Source organism: Eublepharis macularius, chromosome 17 (genome assembly GCF_028583425.1).
Source record: "Eublepharis macularius isolate TG4126 chromosome 17, MPM_Emac_v1.0, whole genome shotgun sequence".
Taxonomy (NCBI): domain Eukaryota; kingdom Metazoa; phylum Chordata; class Lepidosauria; order Squamata; family Eublepharidae; genus Eublepharis; species Eublepharis macularius.
The window spans coordinates 6,453,792-6,478,104 of NC_072806.1; the positions used below are offsets into that span (position 1 = coordinate 6,453,792).

Below are 24,313 nucleotides of genomic sequence, written 5' to 3' on the forward strand. Positions count from 1 at the left end.
AATACTCTCCTTCCTCCTCCCCTCCTCACACGCCTTCCCCGCCCCTGTTGCTATGGCGCAGGCAACAAGCCCCTCCTCCCCCTAGAACCTCCCCGCCTGCCCTTCTCGCCGCTTATGTATAGTATTTGGAAAGCGGGATGAGGGCGGGAAAACCGAGGCTTTGCTCACCTCCTTTCCTTCGAGGCTATTGGTCACCTTCGAGCGCGCGTTTGGTTGGTCCCGTCCTCCGTTCGCCCATTGGTCACCATTCGAGAGTGCGCGCGCTGCGCGCGCTCTGAGGCGGGTCAGGCTTGTGCGCTTGGGGTGGACAGGACAGCGGAGAGGGGAAAAGAACTTCCCCGCCCCTCGCTTTACTATTGGTCGCTGCTTCTACGCGCGTGCGCGTTGGCGGGGCGCGCAGGTCGGCGGGCCGTAGAGGCGAAGCAGAGAGGAGGCGGGGAAGGAGGAGGAGGAGGATAGAGTCACGTGATCCGACGCCAAGATGGCCGCAGCCGCCTCCTTCTTGTTTTGATGAATAATCTCTGTGTGGGGCGGCGGGAGCAGCAGCAGCCGAGGAAGGGGGCACAGCCTGGGGGGCGGCGTTGGTGGCGCTGAGAGGCTCAGAGCAGGGGCTGGCGTGGAGTCTGCCTTCTCTTTTGTGGCCTAAGCAGGGTCCTGGAGGACTCGAGGAGGGGAAGAGGGGCAAGTGAGGGTGCCAGTGAGGGGCAAAGACAGCAGAGAGGAAACTGAGGCTCTGGCCTAGGCAACTGGTGGAGTATAGCTGGCAGCAGGCCCTCTAGGTCGTATACAGGAGGCAGCTGAGGCTTTTCTCTAAGAGAGAGGGGTCCATGTATATGTCTATGGGAGCAATAGGGTTGGTAGGCTACAGGGAAGGCAGCCTGCAATTGGGGATTGGAGGGGCACAGGAGGCAGCAAGCAGTGGGTTTTCTGGAATACGAGGAGGCATTGTACAATTGGGGATATATAGGCCACAGTGAGGTTTTTTTTAATATAAAGAAACATTGTGCCAGGCTTGTGGCTTTAGGGGGAGGGTAAGCCAGGAGGGAGTCTGCTATTGGGGCTTTTGAGACTAGCGAGCAATAGGAGTCAAACCGGAGGCAGTTTGGGGTCTCTGTAGTATAGGAGATAGGGTAGGCCAGGAGGGGCAGCTGGCTTCAGAATTAAAGAGTGTGGGTCTGTAGGATTGTTGGAGAGTAGGGGTGCCTGTGGAAAGAGACTTCACGGGAGTTCCAGGAGAGGCAGCTGAGGGACAGGAAAGGGAAATACCTGGAAGTTCAGGGAGAGTTTTTGTGAGTGTGAGGCTCCCTTGTTGAACCGGCAGAGCAAAGGAAGCTTGGTGTGCAAGGGGGGGGGGGAGTGCTTTCTTTGGTGTTACTTTTAACCTCTGACTATGCAATTCTAAGACATCCTTAAGGAATTAGGCAGCAGGATAGGAATTCCTTATAAGTCCTTTCCCCCTCAAAAGCACACAGCTCAAGAGACTTACAGAGCGCCCCCTCTCCCCCCAAACTCCTTTCACCATTAAGAGGAAAACAATGGAGGAGCTGAGCGCTGATGAGGTGAGTTTGAGGCTTATTGTTTGGGATCCAGGGAGGGTGATGTGTAAGGGAGTCTGGATGCTTGAATGTACATTGCAGGTATATGGTTCTCTGGAAGGGGCATTGTATGTGAGTGAGATTTTGAGCACTACAGCTATGTCTTTTAAGTAGTGAATATGGTGTGGTGATGCATCTCGATCATGCTTTACTATTTAGAAAAAAAGCACTAGTATTAGGATTTTCATGTCTGTTTCTTGCTTGTTGTGCTTTTTTTTTTTGGACACACCTCAGTGTGCTTCATAAAAGTTCACAATTACCTAAAGGGTGGGGTCTCCCCCCCTCTGTATAATTAATGTTCTCATCAGTGTTGAGTAATATTTTTCAGATCTGTTTTGAACAGAGTAGTTTTTCCTTCCTTTTAAGTTCAGATTGTAATTAGACCTACTGAAATGTCTTGAAATTGATGGCGTGTTTGCTGTCTTTGAACTTACAAGGAACTTTTAAATTTTGTTCATTGGTGCTGGGGGATGCCTCACTATTTTCCTTTGTCTGTCTCCTGGGCAGATACCAGCGAGCAAAGGAGATCACTTTGCTTCTGTCCTATTATGGCAGACCTTTCTTAGGTCTTAATTCACATAACTTTTGAATTCCTTTGTCCCAAGTTGTCAGTGGCAAGACAGGTGAGATGTAATGACTGATGGCAAATTTCCTTTTCTGTGCAAGTATTGAAAATCTCAAGTGAACTTGTATGAATTATTTTTTTATTTATTAAGCAGCTGACTTTAGGTTCAAGTTTCTCTCTCTAGTTTTAAGTGACAAGATTTTGATGTATAGTATGGACTTGGTGTGACCAGTGATGATAATGTTGCTTATGGAATGATTGGAAGGCTCTCAGATACTATAGTAATGAGGTTGCTGGAGAGTATTTCCTGTCTTACTAAGAGGATATCCTGTATATTATTCACACTGTGTTTATTGTTTACCTTTTTAAAAGGTAAGTTCTGAACGGTTGTAATTTCAGTGGGGAAGATCTCTTTGCCAGCATGTGGCTGTATGTATATTCAATCATGCTGAATTCCAGTCTTTCCTGAGCCCTCTGATTTTTTCCTCCACAATTGCAGTTGCTTTTTAAAAAAAAATGAATAAAAATTATAAGCATGTTGGCTGTAAAAGCATTCAGGATAATCTGATCAGTTGCTTTTGCAGTATGGCTTGTTACAAACTTTGAACGTGTTCACATCTCAAGAGAGATAAAGAGACATTGGCTTTATTATGCTTTGTGGAACTATCATGGCAGTTAAAGTGTCAGACTAGGATATGGGAGACCTGGCATCAGCCATGATGCTCACTGGGTGACCTTAGGCCAGTCACATGCTCTAAGCCTGACTTACCTTACAGGGTTGCTGTGAGGACAAATTGCGGGGGTGGGGGGGAGAGGAATTCAAAGAAGGCAAAGTCAGCCACACACAGTAGTGGTAAACAGAAAACTCCTGATGATTTTCCTGTAAATTTGCTGATCTTTGGGAGAATTTATTTAGTTATTAGATGGATTCATGTTATGTCTTTTCCTTATAAACTATAGGAGAACTGATTCTCTATATTAATAACTTGGCAGCTAGAGGGCTTTCCTTTTTTTGAACAATAATTTAGATATCAACAGATGGACTGCTCCTGAGGATTTACTGGATGCTGCCAACATAGGCTCTGTTGAAGTACCATATTAATATGCCACAGAGTTGGCGTTAGGCAAACCATGGCTTGAGGGAATGCTGGTTAGCGCTAGCCACAGTTTCCATCATCTATGGTTAAGCAAACCAAGTAAGAAACGAAGGAATGGTCACATGAATCTGCTTTATGTTTGTGACCCTCCAAAAACCTGATTTGAAATATCAATAATGTGTCTGAATTGGGTTGTAGACTGTGTAGTAACACTGTGTTTTGTGTAATGCGTTGGCTAGTTGAATGTGGGAATGCTGATGTGGATCGGCTGTCTTGTGAACTGGGCAACACGTTCCTTAAGCCAAAGTTTTTGCAGGAGCTCATAAATAATTGTTCCCACTGGTAAGCAAAAATTTAATTCAGTTACCCCAATCAGAGGAATAACACATTTTTAAAAGCCGCTGGCAGTGCAGAAAACATGTCCTCCAAAGTTTCTTTGCAGTGGGGATGCAATGTCAGTATTGTGATTTGACAAGGAGGGGAATCTACTGCCTGTTGCCTCTCCACTGTGATCCATTTCAGCATTGGTGTGAAGAAATGAGTATGTGAGAGAGAATTCTTTTTGGTGGCCAGATTGCAATAACTGCCACTTTTAATACAAAGTCATTGAGTATATTCTAAAATACCATGGTGGTGGTGTTGTCTGGTTTGTAAGTAATGATTTAGCAATCCTTGAATGTTGCAATATATACACATGCCAGTGATTTCAAAATGTCTTTGCATGCTGTGAAGGAGGACTACAGTTCCCATAAGACACTGGGAGAGATCAACAGCAGTGCTAAATGGGGAGGAACTTTGGTAAATGTTACTGGAATAGTTAAATATCTTCCCGCATCCAGGTGGGTAATCCATTACAGATTTCAGTTTTGCCTGTTCCATGTAAACCTGATTGTGTCACTGTTAATTACTCGTATCAGAAATGCTGTGTCATAAAGGCAGTTTGTACAGTATATAGAATTCAGTTTGTGGCAAGTACTTGACCTCTTAAAGCACTCCTTTGAAGTTGTTGCAAGACCGCACTAGTAAAACTTTGCTTTGGAAAAGAAACCAGATGCTTGGTGGCTTATTTTGCAGTCGCTCGAGTCAGATCTCTCAATCCCTCTGCAATACTGGTTTTTTTAAACCTTGCCTAGGTCCTATATAGTGGTCTTCTGAGTAGCTACTTGCCTGTGTGGCAAGTAAAAAAACTGCCCTAATGATCAGGTAGGAGCTTTATTAGCTGGATAAGAATTTTGTTTGTTCTCTTAGGTTGTATATCAAGGATAGGAAGGTAAACCATTTTTTAACAAATGGATGTGGGCTGCTGACTTTTGTGGATTTATGTGAGCGTGTACATGGAGACATAAAGCTGCCTTATACCGTGACTCCACTGGTCCGTCTAGCTGAGTGCTATCTACTTTGACTGGGAGCAGCTGTCTGGGGTTTCAGGCAGAAGAAGGATTTTCTCAAGATTTCCTTGTTAAGATCTTTTAATGGGAATTGCTAGGGATTGAACCCGGCACCTTCTGCATGCAAAGTGGATGCTGTACTGCTGAGCTGCAGCCCACCAGCAAGGCAGCAGTAGGTTTTTCCTGGCTGTGGTTGGCTTTGTGACGCCCAGTGTGAAATCACACCAACTGTAGCTGGGCTGTCCTGCAGTGCAGACGCCATGGCAGGGCAGCATTATGAAAATATATTGCCGCTTCCACAGGAAGTGTGTTTCTCACTGCAGAAGGTACTGGGGCTCTGCATCTCAGATGACTGCAGTGGGGGGGCGGGGAAGAAACCCTGGTGGAATTTACCAACCGGCCTTCATTTTTGGAGGTGGGGGGTGGGGGGAGCAAGGAAACAGCTGATCCTACTTCTTCAGAATCGCAGTAGAACTCCTGCAGTTCCTTCCTGCCCCCTTTTAGGCCCATTTCAAGTTGCTGAATGTAGATAGCAAAAAAACTGTTGGAAAAGCAAAATCAATGCATTCCAAAGAATACTTATGGTTTAGTTCACAGTCTCATTTCAAGTGCTGCATTTTTACCAGTGATTGGGCTGAGAGCTAATGCACCAGCACTGTGTTCTGGGAAGCCTTGCTGGTTCCTCAAAAGCTTATCAGGGGTTGTCCTCTAAGAAGGTCAGTAATGGCAAATAAACTTCTCTCAAAGATTGCTGCCCACTTCAAAAAAGTGTATATGCTGGGGAATGTTGACCAAAGGTTAGAGCACATGGTCGCTCACACAAAGCATTGATGAGGCGCACCAGGCCCATGTGTAGACAAGTCATTTTTATTTATTTTTTTAATGCCTGGGAGCCCATTTTTGCCCAAAAGGCTGGATAAAAATGTTGGCCTGGAATCCGCCTGGGTCCTGGTTTGTGTATGGTGTCAGAAGTGGGATGGGGTTTGAATAAATGGAAGACCTATTTCGGAGGTGCCTGTTTTCACCTGCAGACAGACCATAGCCCTCTTCACTTTTATTCATGGAATGAAAGATACCGATTCCATAATAGTGAGATGGGCTCTGTCCCTGCAAGATCTGTCATTTGATGTCATTCATGTTAGGGGGACAGATAATGTCCTTGCAGATTCCCTCGCTAGGTGTCACAATGACTCCGAATGAAATTGTGCATGCTGATTAAGATTTTCATCTGTACTCTGAGCTTTTAAAGAGTGCTTATGTAATCCTGTTTTTAAATGTTGTGCTGCTTAAGACTTAGCTGCCTCTCTCTATATGTTTTAGAAGCTTATGGTGTGCTTTCTGTTTTGATGCTATATAACTGTTTTTATTGTATATGCAACAAGGCTATATTTTCCTCTCCTGTTGTGTGGGAGGGGAGATGTAAGGAACTTGCCAGTTAAGGCCAGGAGTTTAGTAAGAATGGCTGGACTTTGGTTCAGTGGTGTGTTTGCAGGCTCAGGTTCCTTCGTAGCTCAGAAATGTGTTGGCTTGTCCTATTTTAACATTTGCACGCCAGTCTGTGTTCCCTAGAGATTTGACCTTGAAAGATACTAAAGAGCCCAGTAGCACCTTTAAGACTAACCAACTTTATTGTAGCATAAGCTTTCAAGAACCACAGCTCTGTTCCTCTGATGCATCTGACAAGGAGAACTGTGGTTCTCGAAAGCTTATGCTACAATAACGTTGGTTAATTTTAAAGATGCGACTGGACTCTACCATTTTGCGACTACAGACTAAGATGGCTAACTCCTGAATCTATGACCTTGAGAGACTGGCTCTCAAAGTTTCAATCTACACTCCCCCATTTTCACATGGTTGGAAGTACTAATTAGAAGCTGGACCCTGATTGGCTCTTGGTTGGTAGGGTGATGGTTGAAGTCCTGAAAAGATGGCTTCCCAGCTCACCGGGGACCCCTTTTCCACTACTCTTCTCTGACTGCTGTCCCTGTGCCATCATGTAAGAGAGAAGTTGCAGACTCCACTCTCCTCATCATCTCAGTACGCCTCGTGCAGCCTGGCACGAGAAAGGACTCCTATGCTAAACAAATGGGTGAGAAACAACCAGCTACGAAAGCTAACCAGAGATGCTTAGGTAACAAGCTTTATGTGTTTCAGTGAGGCAGATTTTAGCTAGCAACAGAGATGAGATTTGAGCCAACAACTTGCTGGTTTACAGCTTATTCTCTTCAGCCACTGCATCACTCTAGCGTTATGCCCTTTTTTTAAGGGTGGGAGAGACAGCAGAACTCTTAAATGGGCTTTGATACTGAGAAGATTTTTGGGGCCCAGGATTTTTATGCTGGTGTTAGCGGATGTTGACCGAGCATGTGCTTTGAGTGTAGAAGCTCCCAGAGTCAATCTGGCGTCTTTCAAGTTCGAAAGAATGTCAGATAATAGATTTGGGAAGTCCTTAAAAAACTGTACCTAGCTGGGGAGCGTTGGACTCAGTATGGGGGAACTTCCGGTGCCAAATGTTATTTTAATGATGGCCTATGCGGCCTTGTAATCAGCCTTGAATTTAAGGAATGGGTCCAGAGTTTGGGGGTGGGTGGGTGGGGGCAGTAAATATGAATGGAAGAATTAAGTGAAAGACAAATTTAAACAAAGAAATGTAAGACATTCTGCTGGCTTTGGAATGAGGATTGAATTCCTGATCAATTTGCGGCATATGCAGAATGGGATATGTTGCTGTGGCCAGGGGCTGCCATCTGTTTCCTCTTATATTGCACAATTCAAGGTATTTTCTTGACTTTGTGTAGAAGTGGCTGTGATGGTGACAGCCCATGTGTGTCTGTGTGTGAGTGAGAGAGAATACCATTGTCACCAGAAGAAAAAAAGAGGAGGAGGTAGAAATGTCTGATGGGGCATTAAGGTGCTTCCAAAGCACAAGAGAATTCTGAGCTACCAGCATCATTCGAAAGGACTTTAGAAAATTTAGGTGACTGGAATTAGCTGAATGCCAGGTTCTTGGAAGCAAGTGTACTGGTACAGCCTCTGCAGACCATGGGTACCTAGGAGAATTCAGTGCGCCCCTCCTCCAATATTTTTTCCCAGTTATTCTGTGTTTTTTTCTCAAATTAAAATGTAGCATGAGAAAAAGCTAGCAATTAAGCCTAGTTAATCTCTCTGGAGAAAGGCAAGGCAGGAAGAAATGGCTTCTTCAGGAGTTCTCTGATGTTGCGAACTTTTACATTAGAGTCAGGTTGGGCTGAGATCTAGGTTGGGCCTCTAGCGCAAAGTATATCTAGAGTCCTGGTACATAGCAGCATTGACGATGATCAAGGGTGTGTATGAAAATTTGCTTAGAGGCAAGTGGGAGATCTGTTGATACACTTTAAGCTAGGGTTCAGACACTGCCACTCTGAAACAGAATTAGCTTGCCCCATGCTCCCATCACGGTACAAAAGTGCTTTCTGTTGAGTCAGCTGCTAGCTGCATGGGCAGGTCCATGCCTATTTCCATATTGTTTCTAGAAAGTCTGCCTTATTTCAGTTGCTTCCAGTCAGTATGGTATAAACAGCGTGCTATCTTTTCCAAGTGAGACAGTACAGATGAAAGATCATTATGACAAAAAACTAGCACTACAAACATGTATGAGTCCAGAAAGACGTGTAATGAATACTGATATTGAGTGAATGTCTGGTTGCAGATAGCCTGTACTTGTGCTCTGCCTTTTTGGGTGGGGAAGGCTGGAATTTCTTACCCTTCCTCTTTCAGTCTTGCAAAACCTTGCTCTTTATAGATCAGATAAAGATGGAGAAAAGCACTTCTGGGAAGAAGTCGGAAAGAGAAGGGTACTGACCCTGTTGTTTAAGGCTATGGGGAGACGCTTGTGCCACTTCTAATTATAGTGTTCCATCTGACCGGGGGAATAAACACCACCCATGTTTTCCACATGTTCTGTATCAGTTTCTGTGAAAATGCTCTTTGGAAATCTCTTGAGAGACGGAAGCCCAGGTGATAAACTGCTAGAACATTAAGCTATGAGCTGAGCCGATAGAACAGAAACATGTTTTGAATGAAGAGAATCCTCAAAACACTCTTTATTTCCAAACATTCTAAACCAACCTGGTGGGAAGAAATGTACTTTAAATTCCCAAGTGCCAGTCTTAAAAACCAGAGGAGTTAGCCGTGTTAGTCTGCAGTTGCAAAATAGTAAAAGAGTCCAATAGCACCTTTAAGACAAACCAACTTTATTGTAGCATAAGCTTTCCAGAACCACAACTCTCTTCTGGACTCTTTTACTATAGTCTACTGGACTCTTTTACTATAGTCTTAAAAACAGATATGAAGTTTGGACTGTACCCAGAGAGTAAGCCTCAAAAAAAGGATATCCCAGAGCAAGAAAGGGGCAGAAAAAGGCACATTTATATACCCTATAGCATTAGTTTATTGAAATGTCCTTGAAATTGACTGTACTAATCTCTTACTGTGTAATCCACCTGTGTAGTGTGGATTGAAATGTGAAATGTTGGAAATGATATAAATAAGTGAAATAAAAGTGAATAAGGAACTGGAGCCTTTCCTATGGAGAAAGGCTGAAGAATGCACGTTGAGTGCCCTTTTTTGACCTTTACCAGCTCGGTGATATCCTTTGTGAGACCTTCTCAGTGTACTTTTTCAGTTTAGAAAAAAAGACAAGGGAGAGGAACATGCCATGTTTATGAAACTGTATAGTGTGGACAAAACCAGAAGATGCTCCCCCCCCCTAAATAGTAGAACTTAAGGTCACCCAATGAAGTTGATGGGAAGAAGATCCAGGGCAGACAAAAAGGAGTATCACTTCACACAATTCATAATTGATTTAGGGAATTCACTGCCACAGCATGTGATGATGGCCCCTAACTTGGATGGCTTCAAAGGGAACGAGATGCATTCGTGGAAAGAAGCCTATTAACTGGTGGTGAAATGGAACCTCTGTGTTCAGAGGCAACAGACACCGGAATACCAGTTTGGGGTGGTGGTGGAAGGGAGGCGTTGGCTTTTGTGCCCTGCTTGTAGGTTCTCCAGGGACATCTAGTTGGCCTCTGCAAAGAAAAGTTTGTTGGAAGAAATAGACCATTCGTCTGATCCAGCACTGCTGCTTTTATGCTCTTGTGAGCTGCCAGTTGTAAACTCCTTAATCTATATCTCCGTTCTTCCGTTTTGAACTTAGTGAGTTCTTTCTTCTGTCCAGCAGCCCTGATGTATATAGGGAATAGATAACTGATCTGGCTTGCAATGGCCATTGCACATATTTGACTTCTGCTCCTAGCTCCTTTTTTCCTTTCTGTTCAGGATCCTGGAAAATCAAGGCTCAGAAAAGTTTAATTCTCTTGCACATGCCTTTGCCACAGATCCGTCGGCGGCGCCTTGCTCGGCTCGCTGGTGGGCCATCATCGCAGCCCACGACACCGCTTACGTCTCCGCAGAGAGAGAATCCGCCGGGACCACCGGTTGTAGCACCATCCCCTGGAGCATCCCACAGCCTTGGACTAAATGTTCACAGCATGACCCCTGCTACCTCTCCTATAGGCGCATCAGGTAACCCATGGTTTAGTCATTCTACTACTTTCATACTGTTAAGAGGACTGGAAGAATCCCAGGCTGTCTGGGCTTCTTTTAAAAAAAAATGATGTTGGCCCCTGAGGATTAAAAATATTGCTCTAGTTCTTGCACATTGCTACATTGATAGAGTTGTTAATTTCAAATGACAGTTTGATACAGTAGAGAAAATGAGCATCTTTTTGTCCCTTAACTATTCATGGAAATATAGAAAGTATGTTGGAGGAATTGCAGCTTGGTGGGAAAAAGCGCTTGCTTTGCATGTAGAATATCCCAGGTTTGATCCCCAGCAAGATCTGAGTCCAGTAGCACCTTAAGGATCAACTGGATTTCCAGAGTATATAAGCTTTTGATAGGCACTGCTCCCTTCTTCATGTAAAAGTAGATGTAGGATTTTACCATTTTTAAGTGTATCTGAAGAAGGGAGCACCTGCTGGATGTGGGCACTTGTCATTGGGGGAGCCAAATTTGTTCCCTGCTCATGATTGCTTCAGCCACTGAGAATCAAGCTTACTCCTCTCTACATAGCTCTGCCTTCAGTTCTTTACAATATGGGAGGCACTGCTGTGAACTAGCCTTTATATATTCCTGGTTTCCTTTGCCTTCTTCTTTCTTAACTTTCTGTGATCACCTTAGGCAAGTTTGTTCAGCTGTAGTTAAATTTTGGACATTGACCTTATGATTGAGAGGCAATATAAAGATAAAAACATGGTGTTTTGTTGTTCCTGCTTGACGCAGCTCGACTGACATGGACTCCAGGTACGTGCACTGTTGTCCATACTTACCTGAATTGGGGAGGGAGTCCTTTGTGAAAGTTGTGATACTTAGGTTTGGCAGAAAATGAATTTCTGGGGATGTATTCTGAGGGATGTATTCTGCCCTTCCCAGAACTAAAGAACATTTTTGGCATGAGAGAGAACAATTGGTAGGTCGCAGAGGTGGTAATTGATTACTGCTCACCATTCTCCATGCACTCTTAGAGGAAAAAGAGTACTCTGTGTCTGCAGGAATCTCTTTGCAGCACTTTGACATCAGCGGCTGCTTCTGCTATTTCGATGTGAAGAACGGCCTCTTTGGAAAACTGTCTCTGGAAGTATTCCTGTAGGCATCCAGATGTCTTTCCCCCAGCCCTGTTAACAGCAAGTTTGGAAGTGAAACAGGTTTGGCAGCTGCTGTCAAGAGAGCCAGGGTGTTTTAGAGAAGGCGAGTGTTGTACGTGGACCAGGAAGAGGCAGGTTCTTGTAGCTGCTGAGCCACGGAGCTTGTTGGGTGACTTTTGGGAAGTCTTAGTCTAACGTACATCAGTGTTTTGAGGAGGATAGAACGATGAGAACCCTGTAATGGCAGCCTGAGCTCTTAGAAGAACGGCAGGATATTAATGTAGTGTCATTGGCTCTAAAAAGAAAAGAGGTCCAGTAGCACTTTAAAGGGGAAGAATTTATTCTTGAGTCTGACTGCCCTTCACTAGATGCATTGGAGTGTACATCCATTAGGAAGATCCATTAGTATACGCAACAAAGAGAGGCCAGTTTAAAGAGTAACCAGTTCACTCAGAAAGGGGATGGCCACTCCCAGCTCTTGTTAGACAGGCAAAGAAGGATTAACATAAAATCTAGCATGGGATAGAACAAGATAAGCCGGTACAATAGGTAGTAACAGCTGTGATTCTTGGCAATGTACTTTGCTTCTGCTGTGATATACAATTCACTTGTATATGAATGTATTTTAACTGGCTTTTCAAATTGAATTATATGTTAACTTTTCTTGCTTAGAGGTGGTGAATATGCTGCTTGAACCTTTCTTCCTCGACTCCTGTCTCTTTGTAATCTTCCCCATAACAAGAGCTCCCAATATGATCTTCCCCTTCACATATCTGAAGTTAACTGTGACTCACAAAAGCTGATTTTGAAATAAAGGTTATTAGTTTTCAAGGTGCTCCGCTGGAATTTTCTTACATTTTTTGGTCTCCTTCCTTCAGGTGTTGCCCACCGAAGCCAGAGCAGCGAAGGAGTGAGTTCGCTCAGCAGCTCTCCCTCAAACAGCCTTGAAACCCAATCTCAGTCCCTCTCCCGATCGCAGAGCATGGATATCGACAGCGTCTCCTGTGAGAAAAGGTAAAATGGGTTGCACCTGGGTTCTGACTCTTGCCTGTCTTATTCTGGGCACCTTCTGATGCTTTTTTCACCCCAGGTCAGTGGTTTTAACCAGAATATGTGAATAGCCAGTCGCATGGTAGCGGATAGTGCATTAAAATGTCCTCCAGGAGATGTCAGGGAACCTTTTAGGAGATGGTTCATCTTGACCAGGAAGAACTGACCAGATGTGAGTGAGCAAGAGTACAAGTCTAAGAATGTTAGGGACTAGTAACTCTATTTTTAAGGCTGCCTTCATTTCCTACTTCCTTCAAATCCTGATTCTTGCTTGCTTTTGTTGGGACATGTAAGCAAGTGGAAACTTCAACGACCATCCGGCTAGTGAAATGTCTTTTTGGAAAGTGTTGTTGTTATCCCCCTCACAGCTGGTTTTTAACCTGGGAAGTGGAATAGGAGAGTGGAGCAGATGCTAGTTGACGGTTGGAAATAAGAGTAGGCCCCGGGACTGTTAGTTGCAGACTCACAGCCTTAAAGGGTGAAACTGAACATATTTTAGAAACCTTTAAAAATGAGAAAAATTGATTGTATGACATAAAATTGGGGGAATGGAAGCTGACATGTAACAAAAGCTTTCAATATTAAAGCCAGTTAGAATGGCTGATAAGGTATCTGTAGAATTAATATAGCATGCATCATTGACTGGTAGGAAGAGCAAGCCTAGTGTTTAAAGCAGTGTGGTTGGCTGGAAGTTTAGCTGGTGGGGAGGCTTCAGGACACCAGTAGCAAATAGAGAAATATAAAGCAAGAGGAGACCCATTTATGAATTAACATAGGAGGTCACCCACAAGATTCTGGGGTGAAGGTCAGAGCTGTTGGCTGCATTCAAAAACTAGCAAGCTTAGAATGCTGCTTTATGAGCAAGAAGCAAACCGCAGTTTAAGGGTATGAACTGGCACTTCCAACAACCTGCAGCTTATTGAAGATTTCTTGGTTTGCTGTTTTGGCACTGCATGTAAAGGGGGAGGGAACACATGACAAATGTTTGTGTAGGCCCTGCCGCAGTATGCCTCATGGCCTCTAAGACAATCTGTTGCATTTTTGTCCTGTTCTTTTTGCAAGGGTAGTATACATAAAGGCCTCCCCTATTTTATTCTCACAACCACTCTGAGATAGTTTAGTCTGAGTAGTAGTGACTGGCCATAGGCTCTCCAGACAGCTTTGGAGTTGTGGCTTCACTTGCACCTACAGATATAAAAGAATGAACTTAAATGTTCAGCCAGCTGGAGACATTTACTGCCCGCTCCACTCACTTACAGGAGGGAAGAAACTGCACCAATGAAAATCAGTGTCTGATGTTCAAGAGACCATGTCTGCTTTGAAACAAGAACCTGCCCTAGTCCATGGGGTCTCGTGCTCCCTCCTTCTTCTCCTCACATGCAGTTCCAAAATTGCAACCCCCAGTAGCCATGCATTGTGGCCTGCATTTGTAGTCCTTTCCTCCCTTCCTCATCTTTCCAGGCAGTCCTTGGCAAGCACCAGACATAGGAGGGTTTTCAGGTTCCTGTTGGGCCACTTCCTAAGATTGTTGGGCTCCTTTGAGGTTGTAAATTGTGCATGCCAGCTCTGATGCAAATGCAATGTGAGCAGCAGGTTGCGGAAGGCCAGTCTATTGACTGACGGCTGTTAATGGCATCACGTTTTATGGATCTGCTTTTCCCTGTCTGCATCAGTATTTTCTACTTTCTCTTACGGCCGTTGCTCAGCACCTTCTATAAGCAAGGCTGCTCAAAGTGTTCTGAGATTAATGACTTCTTTGTTCCACTTACAGTATGTCCCAGGTGGATGTAGATTCAGGAATCGAAAACATGGAAGTCGACGAGAGTGATCGGAGGGAGAAGAGGAGCCTGACTGATAAGGTGAGTGATCCCCAGAAGGGAGGTTCTTTGTTATGGATGTAATGTAAGATCACATTTGGAAGTGCACGTTCATTTTGGATTTCTAGCTCATCTTATTCCTAAAATTTCTTGCCAGTTACATGTGAGAGAACATACTATTAGAAGAGCTGGGAACTCAAGCCACATAACATGTTCCCAATTGCCAACCTGGAGCTTGGAGATGGAGAATGTATTGTCACCCCCCCCCCCAATTAGTTTCTCACTTGCATCTCTAACCCTTTTCCCCATCTTTAGTTATTTATATATTAGTCCCCCTTTCTCACTGAGACTCAAGGCAGATTACATAGGGTAAGATTAGTACAGTCAGCATCAAAGACATTTCAACAGGCAATGCAAATGTGCAAAGACGTGTGTGTTGTGTGTTATGTGCTGTCAAGTGGCCTCCGACCTATGGTGACCTTATGAATGAAAGACCGCCAAAACATCCTTAATAGACTTGCTCAGATCTTGCAAACTGGAGGACGTGGCTTCTTTTATTGAGTCAAGCCATCTCATTTTAGATCTTCCTCTTTTCCTTCTGTCTTCTACTTTTCTTAGCATTATTAACTTTTCCAGAGGATCTTGTCTTCTCATAATGTGACCATAGTATGATAGCCTCAGTTTAGGGAGAATTCAGGCTTGATTTGATCTAGTACCCACTTACTTGTCTTTTTGGCCATCCATGGTATCTGTAAAACTCTCCTCCAGCACCACATTTCAAATGAATCGATTTTCTTCCTGTCGGTTTTCTTCACTGTCCAACTTTCACATCCATACATCATAATGGGGAATACTGTTGTTTGGATTTTCTTGATCTTGGATTATCTTGCAGAGGCATAACATCAGCAAAAGTCCAATACAGAGTTGAAGAAATGCTGAAACAGAGCATAAGCAATTCTAAGACTGACATTAAACAACATAGATCTATCCAGTAAGATCATACTTGAAGCAAAAGATAGGATATAAGATAACAGGACATAGAAGTGATGTATGATCCCTATCTCTTTAGTGAATTTTGCCATAAGCCTGCTTTATCCTTATGTATTTTTCCCCAGAGTTATAATGAACTTGGAACCTGTTGTTGCTTTTGTAATTAATTGAACTTTAGCATAATCACGCTTATGTGCACTATACATTTCTAATGAAATAAAGCCGTAGTCACAGCACTGCAAAGTTGTAGAACTCTTTACCTACTTCGCTTTTGCAAGTTGATAATATGTGGGAATTTATCAATTCTAGTAAAAGGGACAGAGGGACAAAATAAGCCAGGAAACGTTTGATTGATGCTGGAGCCTTTGGGGTTTTTTCCCTTCAAATGTTGGCAATTCAATTAAATCTAAAGCTGTTTTTGTACACTGATAAACTTATGTTTGATACGTAAATAACTAACAGTCCTGAATAGAATAATGACAGAATTATGGCCAAGCCATCTGTGGGTTTTTTGGTGGATATACCTGGAGCCATTTTTATTGTGATAAACGTAAAATGAAGTTAAACATTGCCAGACCATAATTCAGATATGTAAAACCCTTGAACAGTGAGCAGCGTTGCAAAGTAAAGGGGTCTGTTGAAACTAGATGACACGTCTTTGTCCCCACCCACAAGTCTTTATTCTGGATTTAGCTAAACCCAGACAGCTACATTTCTCTGTTTCTATATTTACAGCTCATAACCTGAGCTAAAATCCCCTCTTCCACTCACAAATACGCATTGAGTTGTGGGAGGTGAAGCCAACATTCATGTAAGGGTGCTTTAAAAAGTAGTTTAAGATTATGCAAGAAAAGGTTCGCTGCCCTTCTATGACTTAATCTTTCTCTTTTCGTGGCGAAGGAACCCCCACCAGGATCCGAAATATCAGAAGAGCAAGCCTTACAGTTAGTCTGCAAGATCTTCAGGGTCTCCTGGAAGGATCGCGACAGGGATGTCATCTTCCTCACTTCACTTTCCGAGCAGTTTAAACAGAACTCAAAAGATGGTAAGAAACGCAAGCATTTCCCTTTCTTTTTAAGGTTGCTGAATCAAAAGCAAAGCAACAAAAAGGGGCATATTCTGCGGGACAGAGTTTCTGAAGCTGAGTCAGACCATTGGTTCGTCCAGGGCTTTTTTTCAGCGAGAACGCGGTGGAACAGAGTTCCGGCACCTCTTAAAAATGGTCACATGGCCGGTGGCCCCACGCCCTGATCTTCAGAAAGAGGGGAGTTTAGATTGCCCTCCGCGCTGCGCAGAGGGCAATCTAAACTCTCCTCTGTCTGGAGATCAGGGGGCGGGGCTACCAGCCATGTGACCATTTCCGCGGAGGGCAATTTAAACTTTAAAAAACTCCCCCCTTGTTCCAGCTGACCCAAAGTGATGTCATTATGCAGTCTTGAGTTCCACCACTGAGTTCTACCACCTCTTCCCAGAAAAAAAGCCCTGGGTTCATCCATCTCATTGTGGTTTGCTTTGGCTGGCAGTGGTTCTCTGAAGCCTCAGGCAAGGGCCTTTTCCAGCCCTGTCCCCTGAAAACTTTTGCCTAGAGGTGCTTGGATTTAAACCACAGACCTTCTGCTTCCAAAGCAGCTGCTCAGCCACTGAGTCATGGCCTCTTGAGAAAAAAAACCATGTGTGTGATCAGCATATTTCAGCCATCTAAATTCATGAGACTGCCATGTACAGAGTTGGACCATTGACCTGCCTTGGCCACTCTTCTCTATTCTTGTATGTGGTACTCTAGGAACCTGGCCATTAATCTCAGAAGATCTTTTTTTAAAAAACGGGCTGATCCTGTGGCCTTGTGCATAACAAAATACACATTTTGCCACAAGCTCCTTCCCTCCTGTATCCCTTTTTGTGGGTCAGCAGTGAGCACTGCAGCTACTTCCATCTGGCATTGCTGGGTTTCCCTTGGTGGTAATAAGCTCCAAATGCAGTTGTCATTAGCAGATGGTTGCTGAGTGGGAAGCGCACTGTGTATGTGTGTGTGGGTGTCGTTGACTAAATTCTGTGGGTGGCTCAGCTCCCGCTGCTTTTACCATCTTCAGGATGAAAAACCCTTTCAGCCTGTTCAGTTGGCAGACAGGCATGTCAGATTTGCCAACTTCTCCACATCCTTCACGACTCCCGTTTGGTTGATACGACAGCAATGTATGGTTGGCATGAGCTTTGAAACTGCTGGAAGAATATTTCCCTGCATCTTAAGGTCCCCTCCTGACTTCTGCCTGATGCTTCTAGGGTTGTGTGCAGGACCTAGAGTGCTTCAGCCACGGACTCTTTGCGGAGTGGAACATTCACTTAGGCCTTCCTTATATGATCTATTACCATGGGATAACAAATCACGCTTGGGGAGTCAGACAGTTACCACAAAGCTGTTGGGAAAAAGTGGGTTAAAAATAGTTTAAAAATCAGAGTTGCAATGGATCTTAAGCAATAGAGAGTCAGACACTTGTTTGTTTTAAAGAAACCTTTACTTCTAAAGGAAAAAGGTACGTGGGATTCCTACAAAAAACAAAGAACTCTATTCCCTACATCTTTACACTATGGAGTACAAACTAAGACAGCATGAGTAATGGAGAATCTTCTTCTTGACCCTTAGAAGAAGTCACCTGACCTCTTAACCAATAGTAGTTTCTCAGTTTTCCGGGCTTTCAGATAGCTAAAACTATTGGCTCTCTGCCAGATCTCCTTCCAGGTCATTACAAACAGGGAGTACACTGGGTAAACACATTAACCCCATAATTAGTGAATGTCAGGCCTTGCAGCCTGTATTCCAACAAAAGCGTGGTCATGCTAATGCTCTTTTTCCCTTTTCAAAAGTGTTCTCAGATTTTAAAGACTTGATCGGCCAGATCCTAATGGAAGTTTTGATGATGTCAACCCAGTCGAGGGAAGAGAACCCCTTTGCAAGTTTGACAGCTACATCACAACCTATTGCAGCAGCTGCCCGCTCACCTGATAGAAACTTGGTCCTAAACACCGGCTCCAATCCAGGAACGAGTCCCATATTCTGCAATGTGGGATCATTTGGTTCCAGCTCCTTATCGAGGTAAGTTGGCTGTATAAGCCGTTGAATTCCGCATTGAATTTGGTGAGTTGATGCAAGGAGGGTATGTACGTGCTGAAATTGTTTTATTTCCAAGTTCTACCAGTCCAGGTGATGGATGATGAGTTTATTGTAGGGGCAAGTGAGTTGGTTTGTGTGAAACATAGCCGGCACCTCTTTGGTCCCAGACCTTTTGACAGGAGCCCTCTGAGGTTTTTACAAGTTTTCTCTGCAGCATTGTGAGCTAGAATCATGTACTTCCTCTTAAATACAAATAGAAATCTTTACAATGCCACTGGATGTGTTTAATAGAAAATGCACACGCAGATGGTAGTGCTTCCTCAACTTTTAAACGTTCACTTTGTTTTAAACCTGTCAGTGTGAATAATTCTCTAGTCCACAGGGAGCAGTCCCTGTGTTGAGACACGAACAGTCTAGAAGGGGAATGTTGAATCTTACTGTTTTTGCCATCCTTCTCTTCCACTTTGCACAATTCTAAGTGGCTGGTCTGTCTGTCTGTCTTTCTCCTTCTCCTTCCCTTTTTCTTTGATCCTAGTCTCTATGGAACTAGTCCAGCTCCTGCACTCGCCCCTTTGGCTGGTTCCTTCCTTGTGTCTTCTGCCAGTCCGGTTGTTCCTCCACCCATGCCTTCCCTTTCAGTCAGCCCTCACATCCCAGGGGCAGGACCACTCGGAGTCCCGCCCTCATCCCCAAGATACCGCCCATACACCGTGGCTCACCCAGGGGCCTTCTCAGCACCTCCCTCCTTGCCCTTGGCGGCTGCCTCCACCCTCTCTCGCTCTCCGACTTTTCCAGTCATAAGCACCAGCCCTCCAGCTACTCGGGCCAGTTCATCCAGGATTAGACCCATAACAATGGCCCTCCCTCTGTTTACTGCTTCACCTGGGCCTCTCAGCAGGCGACCACCTTTCCTGAGCAGGACGCCATCTAGGTATTTTGTGATTTCAAGAGTGTGCTGTTTTGGTGTGTGCCATGCAAGGTTGTGGTGACTTGTCATGCATCAGAAGGTCTTGTGCTTACAAGGAGCTTGGTTGACTAACCCCTTTAATAAAACTCTTGCTTAGAAATTTAACAAGCTGTGTTTGAGTCCAGCTAATACTGACTGCGAGCAAGGCCTCTTAAGACACTTGGGATCTACAAAACTCATAGGTTAGAACCAGCAGATGGGGATAAAGGCCAGAAAGAAGATGGGGAGTGTGGAACATTTGTGCACTGATTTGCTTGATACCAGAAGACTGACATGGTTTCTTCCCCCCTCTCTTGTATCTTCATGTCTGTGATCTAGATGAAGTGTCCATATCCTCTTTGAAGACTATCTTTGTTTTCTATTAGACTTCTGTGCCTGCCTGCTGTTTCCTGTCCTTTGAAAACCATTCGGTATCAGTGTTAGGTGCTGCCTATTCATTTTTCTCTCAGGATTTTTTATGCCTTTCACCTGTTAGGTTTTTTTTATTTTTTAGGCTGAAATCCTTAACCTGTAAATCTAAATTGCCGAATAGTTTTCTGGTTCGTTCCTTTTGGCTGCTAAACTGCTCTGTTTGGCCTGTTGCTTCGGCGGTCATTCGACACGTGCAGCAGCCAGGGACTGAGTGGCGCAGGGGGATGTGCTGGTGCCGCTTGTGGTCCGGTCAGAGTGCCAGTGTTTTTATTGCTACGTATTGGCAACTGGGATGTCGACAGCCTTGTCGAGATTTTGCCCAGTGAAAGTGGGGAATCTTGACTGGGTGAGGCATTGGTGTCCTTGCCTAGGTGGTCACAGCAGGCCTGGTAAACTGAACAGGTTGTAGATCCAGAGGAGTTAGCCGTGTTCATCTGTAGTTGCAAAATAGTAAAGAGTCTAGGAGCACCTTTAAGACTAACCAACTTTATTGTAGCATAAGCTTTCAAGAACCACAGCTCTCTTCGTCAGATGCATCTGTCGAAGAGAGCTGTGGTTCTCGAAAGCTTATGCTGCAATGAAGTTAGTTAGTCTTAAAGGTACTACTGAACAGGTTATCTGTCTGAAGACAAGAAGCCTGATATTGTGCCAAAATTATTACCCTGTCTGTTAGGCTTAGGGCAAAGCAGGAGATCCTGGGGCTCAGGTTAACCAGGAAATACGTTGGTTGTAGCACCAGGTCATGACTGAGGTGGAAGCACATAAAGCAAGATCAGCAAGTTGAGACTGCCCTGGAACGGTTTATGGGAGCTGGTCAGAGTTCTGGGAGATGGGGGTTATTCGTCAACTGAGCAACAGAAGAGAGTCCATTTGATCATCCCATAGGGGCCGTATCTCAGTGGTGTTGGGCACCATCAGCCCCCCCCCCTTTTAATTTATAGCATCGAGTTAAAAGGCCTCTTACAGATAGGCAGGGCAAAGCCTCTGTCTGAGAGCTTGGAGAGCTGTTGATGCTCAGTGCCTGGTCTTGCTGTACAAGGCAGCTTCACGAGGGTGAAATGGCTTTTGTTTGAATTGCTGCCTTAATTATTTTGCCACTTTAATTGTTTTTGAAAGCTTGCTTTGCCTTTATTGGCTTGGAGTGGATACTTTGATCACTTTGGGGTTTGAATAATTCTCAGTGATTCATCTTGAGATGGAGCACGTTAACTCAGTTTGTGGCGTTAATGAATGCTGGTTTTCAAACTGGATTTGCTGCATGCTTTTGGTGAATTTTGGGGGGGGGGGCTTCTGTTGCTGTCCTCCTTATTCACAGGTCCCATTTGCTTTTGTTATGATAGTATGTACGACAACCCTTTCTCCCTCTTCCTTGCCATTTCTGATGTATCTGGGGACAGTTCTGATGAAGAAAATGAAGATGACGATGATGACTTTGCTTGTGTCCAGTTCGGGTCCAGGTATTCTAAAAAAACACAAGCTGTGTAACTTTGTCTGAGCTGCTTTTAAAAAAATGAACATGCCTGCATTTTTACCTTTCCTGTTCCTTTTCCAAAACTGACATTCAGTTCTATTCTTACTGTTTTCCCTTCCCTGTCAGTAGTTTTCTTATTAACAATTATCCCCATCAAAGCTCTGTTTTTCATTCCTGTGTTTCAGTGTATCACTCCAATTTTAGCATGTGTGCAGCCGAAGCGAGCACGGTTTCAGCGTTTGGAGAAGTGGCTCCCTCGTTGTGAAAAAGGGGTGTTGGGAATGGCCTTTGGGGTGGCTCTTAAACTGGTTATTTCTTCCCATGGCTTCCCTCTTGGAACCATTCTCTGCATTCCCTTTAGCTCTGGTGATGCTTTGGATTGTCCATAGATCTTCCACTGGCAGGCTGCAATTGCATGTGGTTCAGCGTAGGGACATGCCGAGGTGATGAACAGCATCAGCTTTCAGCTTCTCTCTGGCATCCTTGCATCATGACCTGAGCTTGGTCGAAGAAAGCTAGCTCAGAGATGAGAGGGGTGGGTCTGGGTGAGCTGAGAATCCATCTTTTTCAGGACTCGGTGCCTCACTCTGCAACTTGAGAGCCAGTCAGGGCTGAGCTGTTTATTAGCATTTCAGCTGTGTGAAAATCTAGGGAGCGAACCTGAGAACAGCCTAACAAGATTAAATCTCTAGGGAATGCAGAGACTGCTCCGCAGTTCTTACCAATGAGCCCAGCCACCACATATCTGAGCTAGACCAGCGCCTGATAAAACTTACAATTCTGAACCTGTTCAGCCATTTTTACCAAAAACCTGGTTTGGGGCAGACAATCTCCTTATAGAGGGAATGCCATAGCTATGTACTCTTGGTGGGCTCTGCTCATACTGTAATAAGTTGCTCCCCTCTTTCCCCACTGGAAGGGTTGGTTCTCAGAAGGCACATGCCACAGCTGCCTTGTTGAAGCTATGCATGCTGGATCAGCTCAAGAGTCTAGGTGGAGGCCTTGTGGGTTTCCTACCTGTGCCTCCTTGAGTTAGATGATGAGAAAACAGTGGGATATAAATGTAAGGAACAGCTAATAAAGAGTTAAGGTGCCATCCCGAATTAGTTTTCTGGAAAAGGGAAATGGTTTTCTCTGTGCTGGCCAGAGGCATTCTGGGAAGGGAGGCCTGGTTCGTAACATTCATGTGAACAGGGATGTGTTCCTCCTGTCTTAACCCCTTCCTTTAGGGTTACTTAACTCACTAGCCAAGCCAGGCATACTCTGCAAAAGGGACCTTATAGGAATGTGCTTCCCCTTGTTCAGGTGGCTTATTTTTGCTCCATCATGCTTTGAGGGGTGTTTGTTGAATGAATGTGTATCCAGCCCCAGTAAGAAACGTGTAACGGTTAAAACACATTAAAGTTGCCTTGAAACTGAATGAGGCCTGCAGTGGTAAAGTGTGATGCTCAAGTGAACAAATGTGAAGGATCTGTCGTTGTTTTTCAAGAGTTGTTTGTACTACTGCTCCTCTCTTGCTTTAACCTCCCCGTCCTTTGCAGCAGCCATTCAGTCACTTCCGTTTGCGGTGCGGTCTCACGTGTAGCTCCCTTGCACATACATCATGACCAGTTGTGCTGTGGTGTGCATTTGTGCTAACATACATGCTTTGCTTTTAAGAAGTGAGCTGTGAAGGGGTACTCTTGGTCGATCCAAGGCATGAGCAAACATAACCAGATCTTCTTGGTCGGCAGCTTTTAAAAAGTGCTGACCTCGGGGTTGAAGAGATGTTACTCTCACATGCCCATGCAGATTAAATGGCAGAAGGAGTAGAAAAGAGCGCTTAGGTGGAGTTCCTTGTTAGTATGATGAAGAGGGGAAGAGTTCTGTGAATCGGAAGCACAGCTGTGAAATGTTAACACAAGCAAATGTTGAAGGATGTCTTCAGTGGCTGTGCCATACTTGACCTCTACCTGCTTTAAAAACAACCAAGGGTTTTGTGGCACGAGGCAAATTTAGAGAACCAGCGTGCTACAGTGTTTAAAGCGCTGGGGCTAGTTATCTGGGAGAACTTGGTTCAAATCCCCACTCTGGTACAAGGTCAGCCAGTGAGCCTCCGTGGCAGTCAGATACTTCCAGCTTAAACTACTTCGCAGGGTTGTTGTGAGGATAAAATGGAAACGGGGAGAATATTATGAGTCACTTCGAGTCTCCGTTGGGGAGAATAGTGAAGTATAAAAGACGTAAAGAAGTATAAGCATTTGTGAGCTGAAGCCCACTTTGTTGGAAACAAGAAGTTGGCAGATAGGTACACACACAGCTACACAGTGTGGGATATTATAAAGAAGGGTCCAGGTTAAGATGCTTGATGTTACATAGTGCAAATGAAAACAAGATCCTTTTTTCAAAAAGGTGATCCACTTAGAGCTGGGGGTATGAACCTCTCCCGACTGCTGATGCTTTGTCCAGAGTAAGGAAAAGTGAACTTAAATATGTAAGGAGGGGCAGTTATTTGCAGTACTGAGTAAGCCATTGCCCATCAAGTCGCTAGCATCAGACCAGCATAAGGATTCCAGTTCGACAGCTTCTCTCTGGGCTCTCCCTTTGAAACTCCTGCTGAAGTAGTGCGACCATTTATGTCTGTTATTGAACAGGGTGCCTGAATTTAAAAAAGTTGTGTGGCTGATTCACAAGAACCTGTTTTCCTGATGGGTCCAGCAAAGGTCACATAAATGTCTTTTGAAGACTGTAGGTAGTATGTTTAGCATCTGTAACGAGAGGCCTGATCTGTACATGTAGAAGAATGAGGGGGGTGCTGAGAAGGTAGCATGGACTGGACCACTTCCCTTTTGCAAAGCCTCGCCGCTTCAGTAATTCCCTGTAAATGGAAAACCAGCATAGCATGTGAAGGGCTGGGCCAGAGCCTTTCTCCCTGGTCTGCTGACTTCTTATTTTGTTTGCCAGATCGCTGAAAATATTTCTCACACCCCGTCTACGCTGGTACAACTATGTAATCTGCCTTGGATCTCAGCAAGAAAGGCAGACTATGTATAAATAACATTGCATAGACTCGAGAGGGCCAACACAATGCCAAAAGCTTTTTTTTTATTTGCTTAATATGCAGGTGAAGCATAACACTTACGCTCCTGACAGCAGATAGGAGTCTGTCTCACTCTGCTGAAGTCTTTTGC

The 24,313-nt window shown here is 44.4% G+C and overlaps 1 protein-coding gene across 3 annotated transcripts in view; it reads left to right on the plus strand.

Annotated features, from left to right (window-relative positions):
- Positions 1-498: 498 nt before the first annotated feature.
- UBE4B (ubiquitination factor E4B) overlaps positions 499-24,313 on the plus strand; it is a 54,620-nt gene continuing 30,805 nt past the window's right edge. For 2 of the 3 annotated variants that reach the window (XM_055001716.1, XM_055001717.1), the window contains exons 1-6: positions 499-1,559; positions 10,021-10,207; positions 12,207-12,342; positions 14,150-14,237; positions 16,086-16,230; positions 18,048-18,276. In XM_055001716.1, the coding sequence (XP_054857691.1) occupies positions 1,536-1,559; positions 10,021-10,207; positions 12,207-12,342; positions 14,150-14,237; positions 16,086-16,230; positions 18,048-18,276 (809 nt within the window). In that variant the 5' untranslated portion in view covers positions 499-1,535. Of the gene's footprint in view, positions 1,560-10,020; positions 10,208-12,206; positions 12,343-14,149; positions 14,238-16,085; positions 16,231-18,047; positions 18,277-18,829; positions 19,226-21,012; positions 21,130-24,313 lie in introns of all 3 variants that reach the window. The other variant, XM_055001718.1, reaches the window with a different exon arrangement.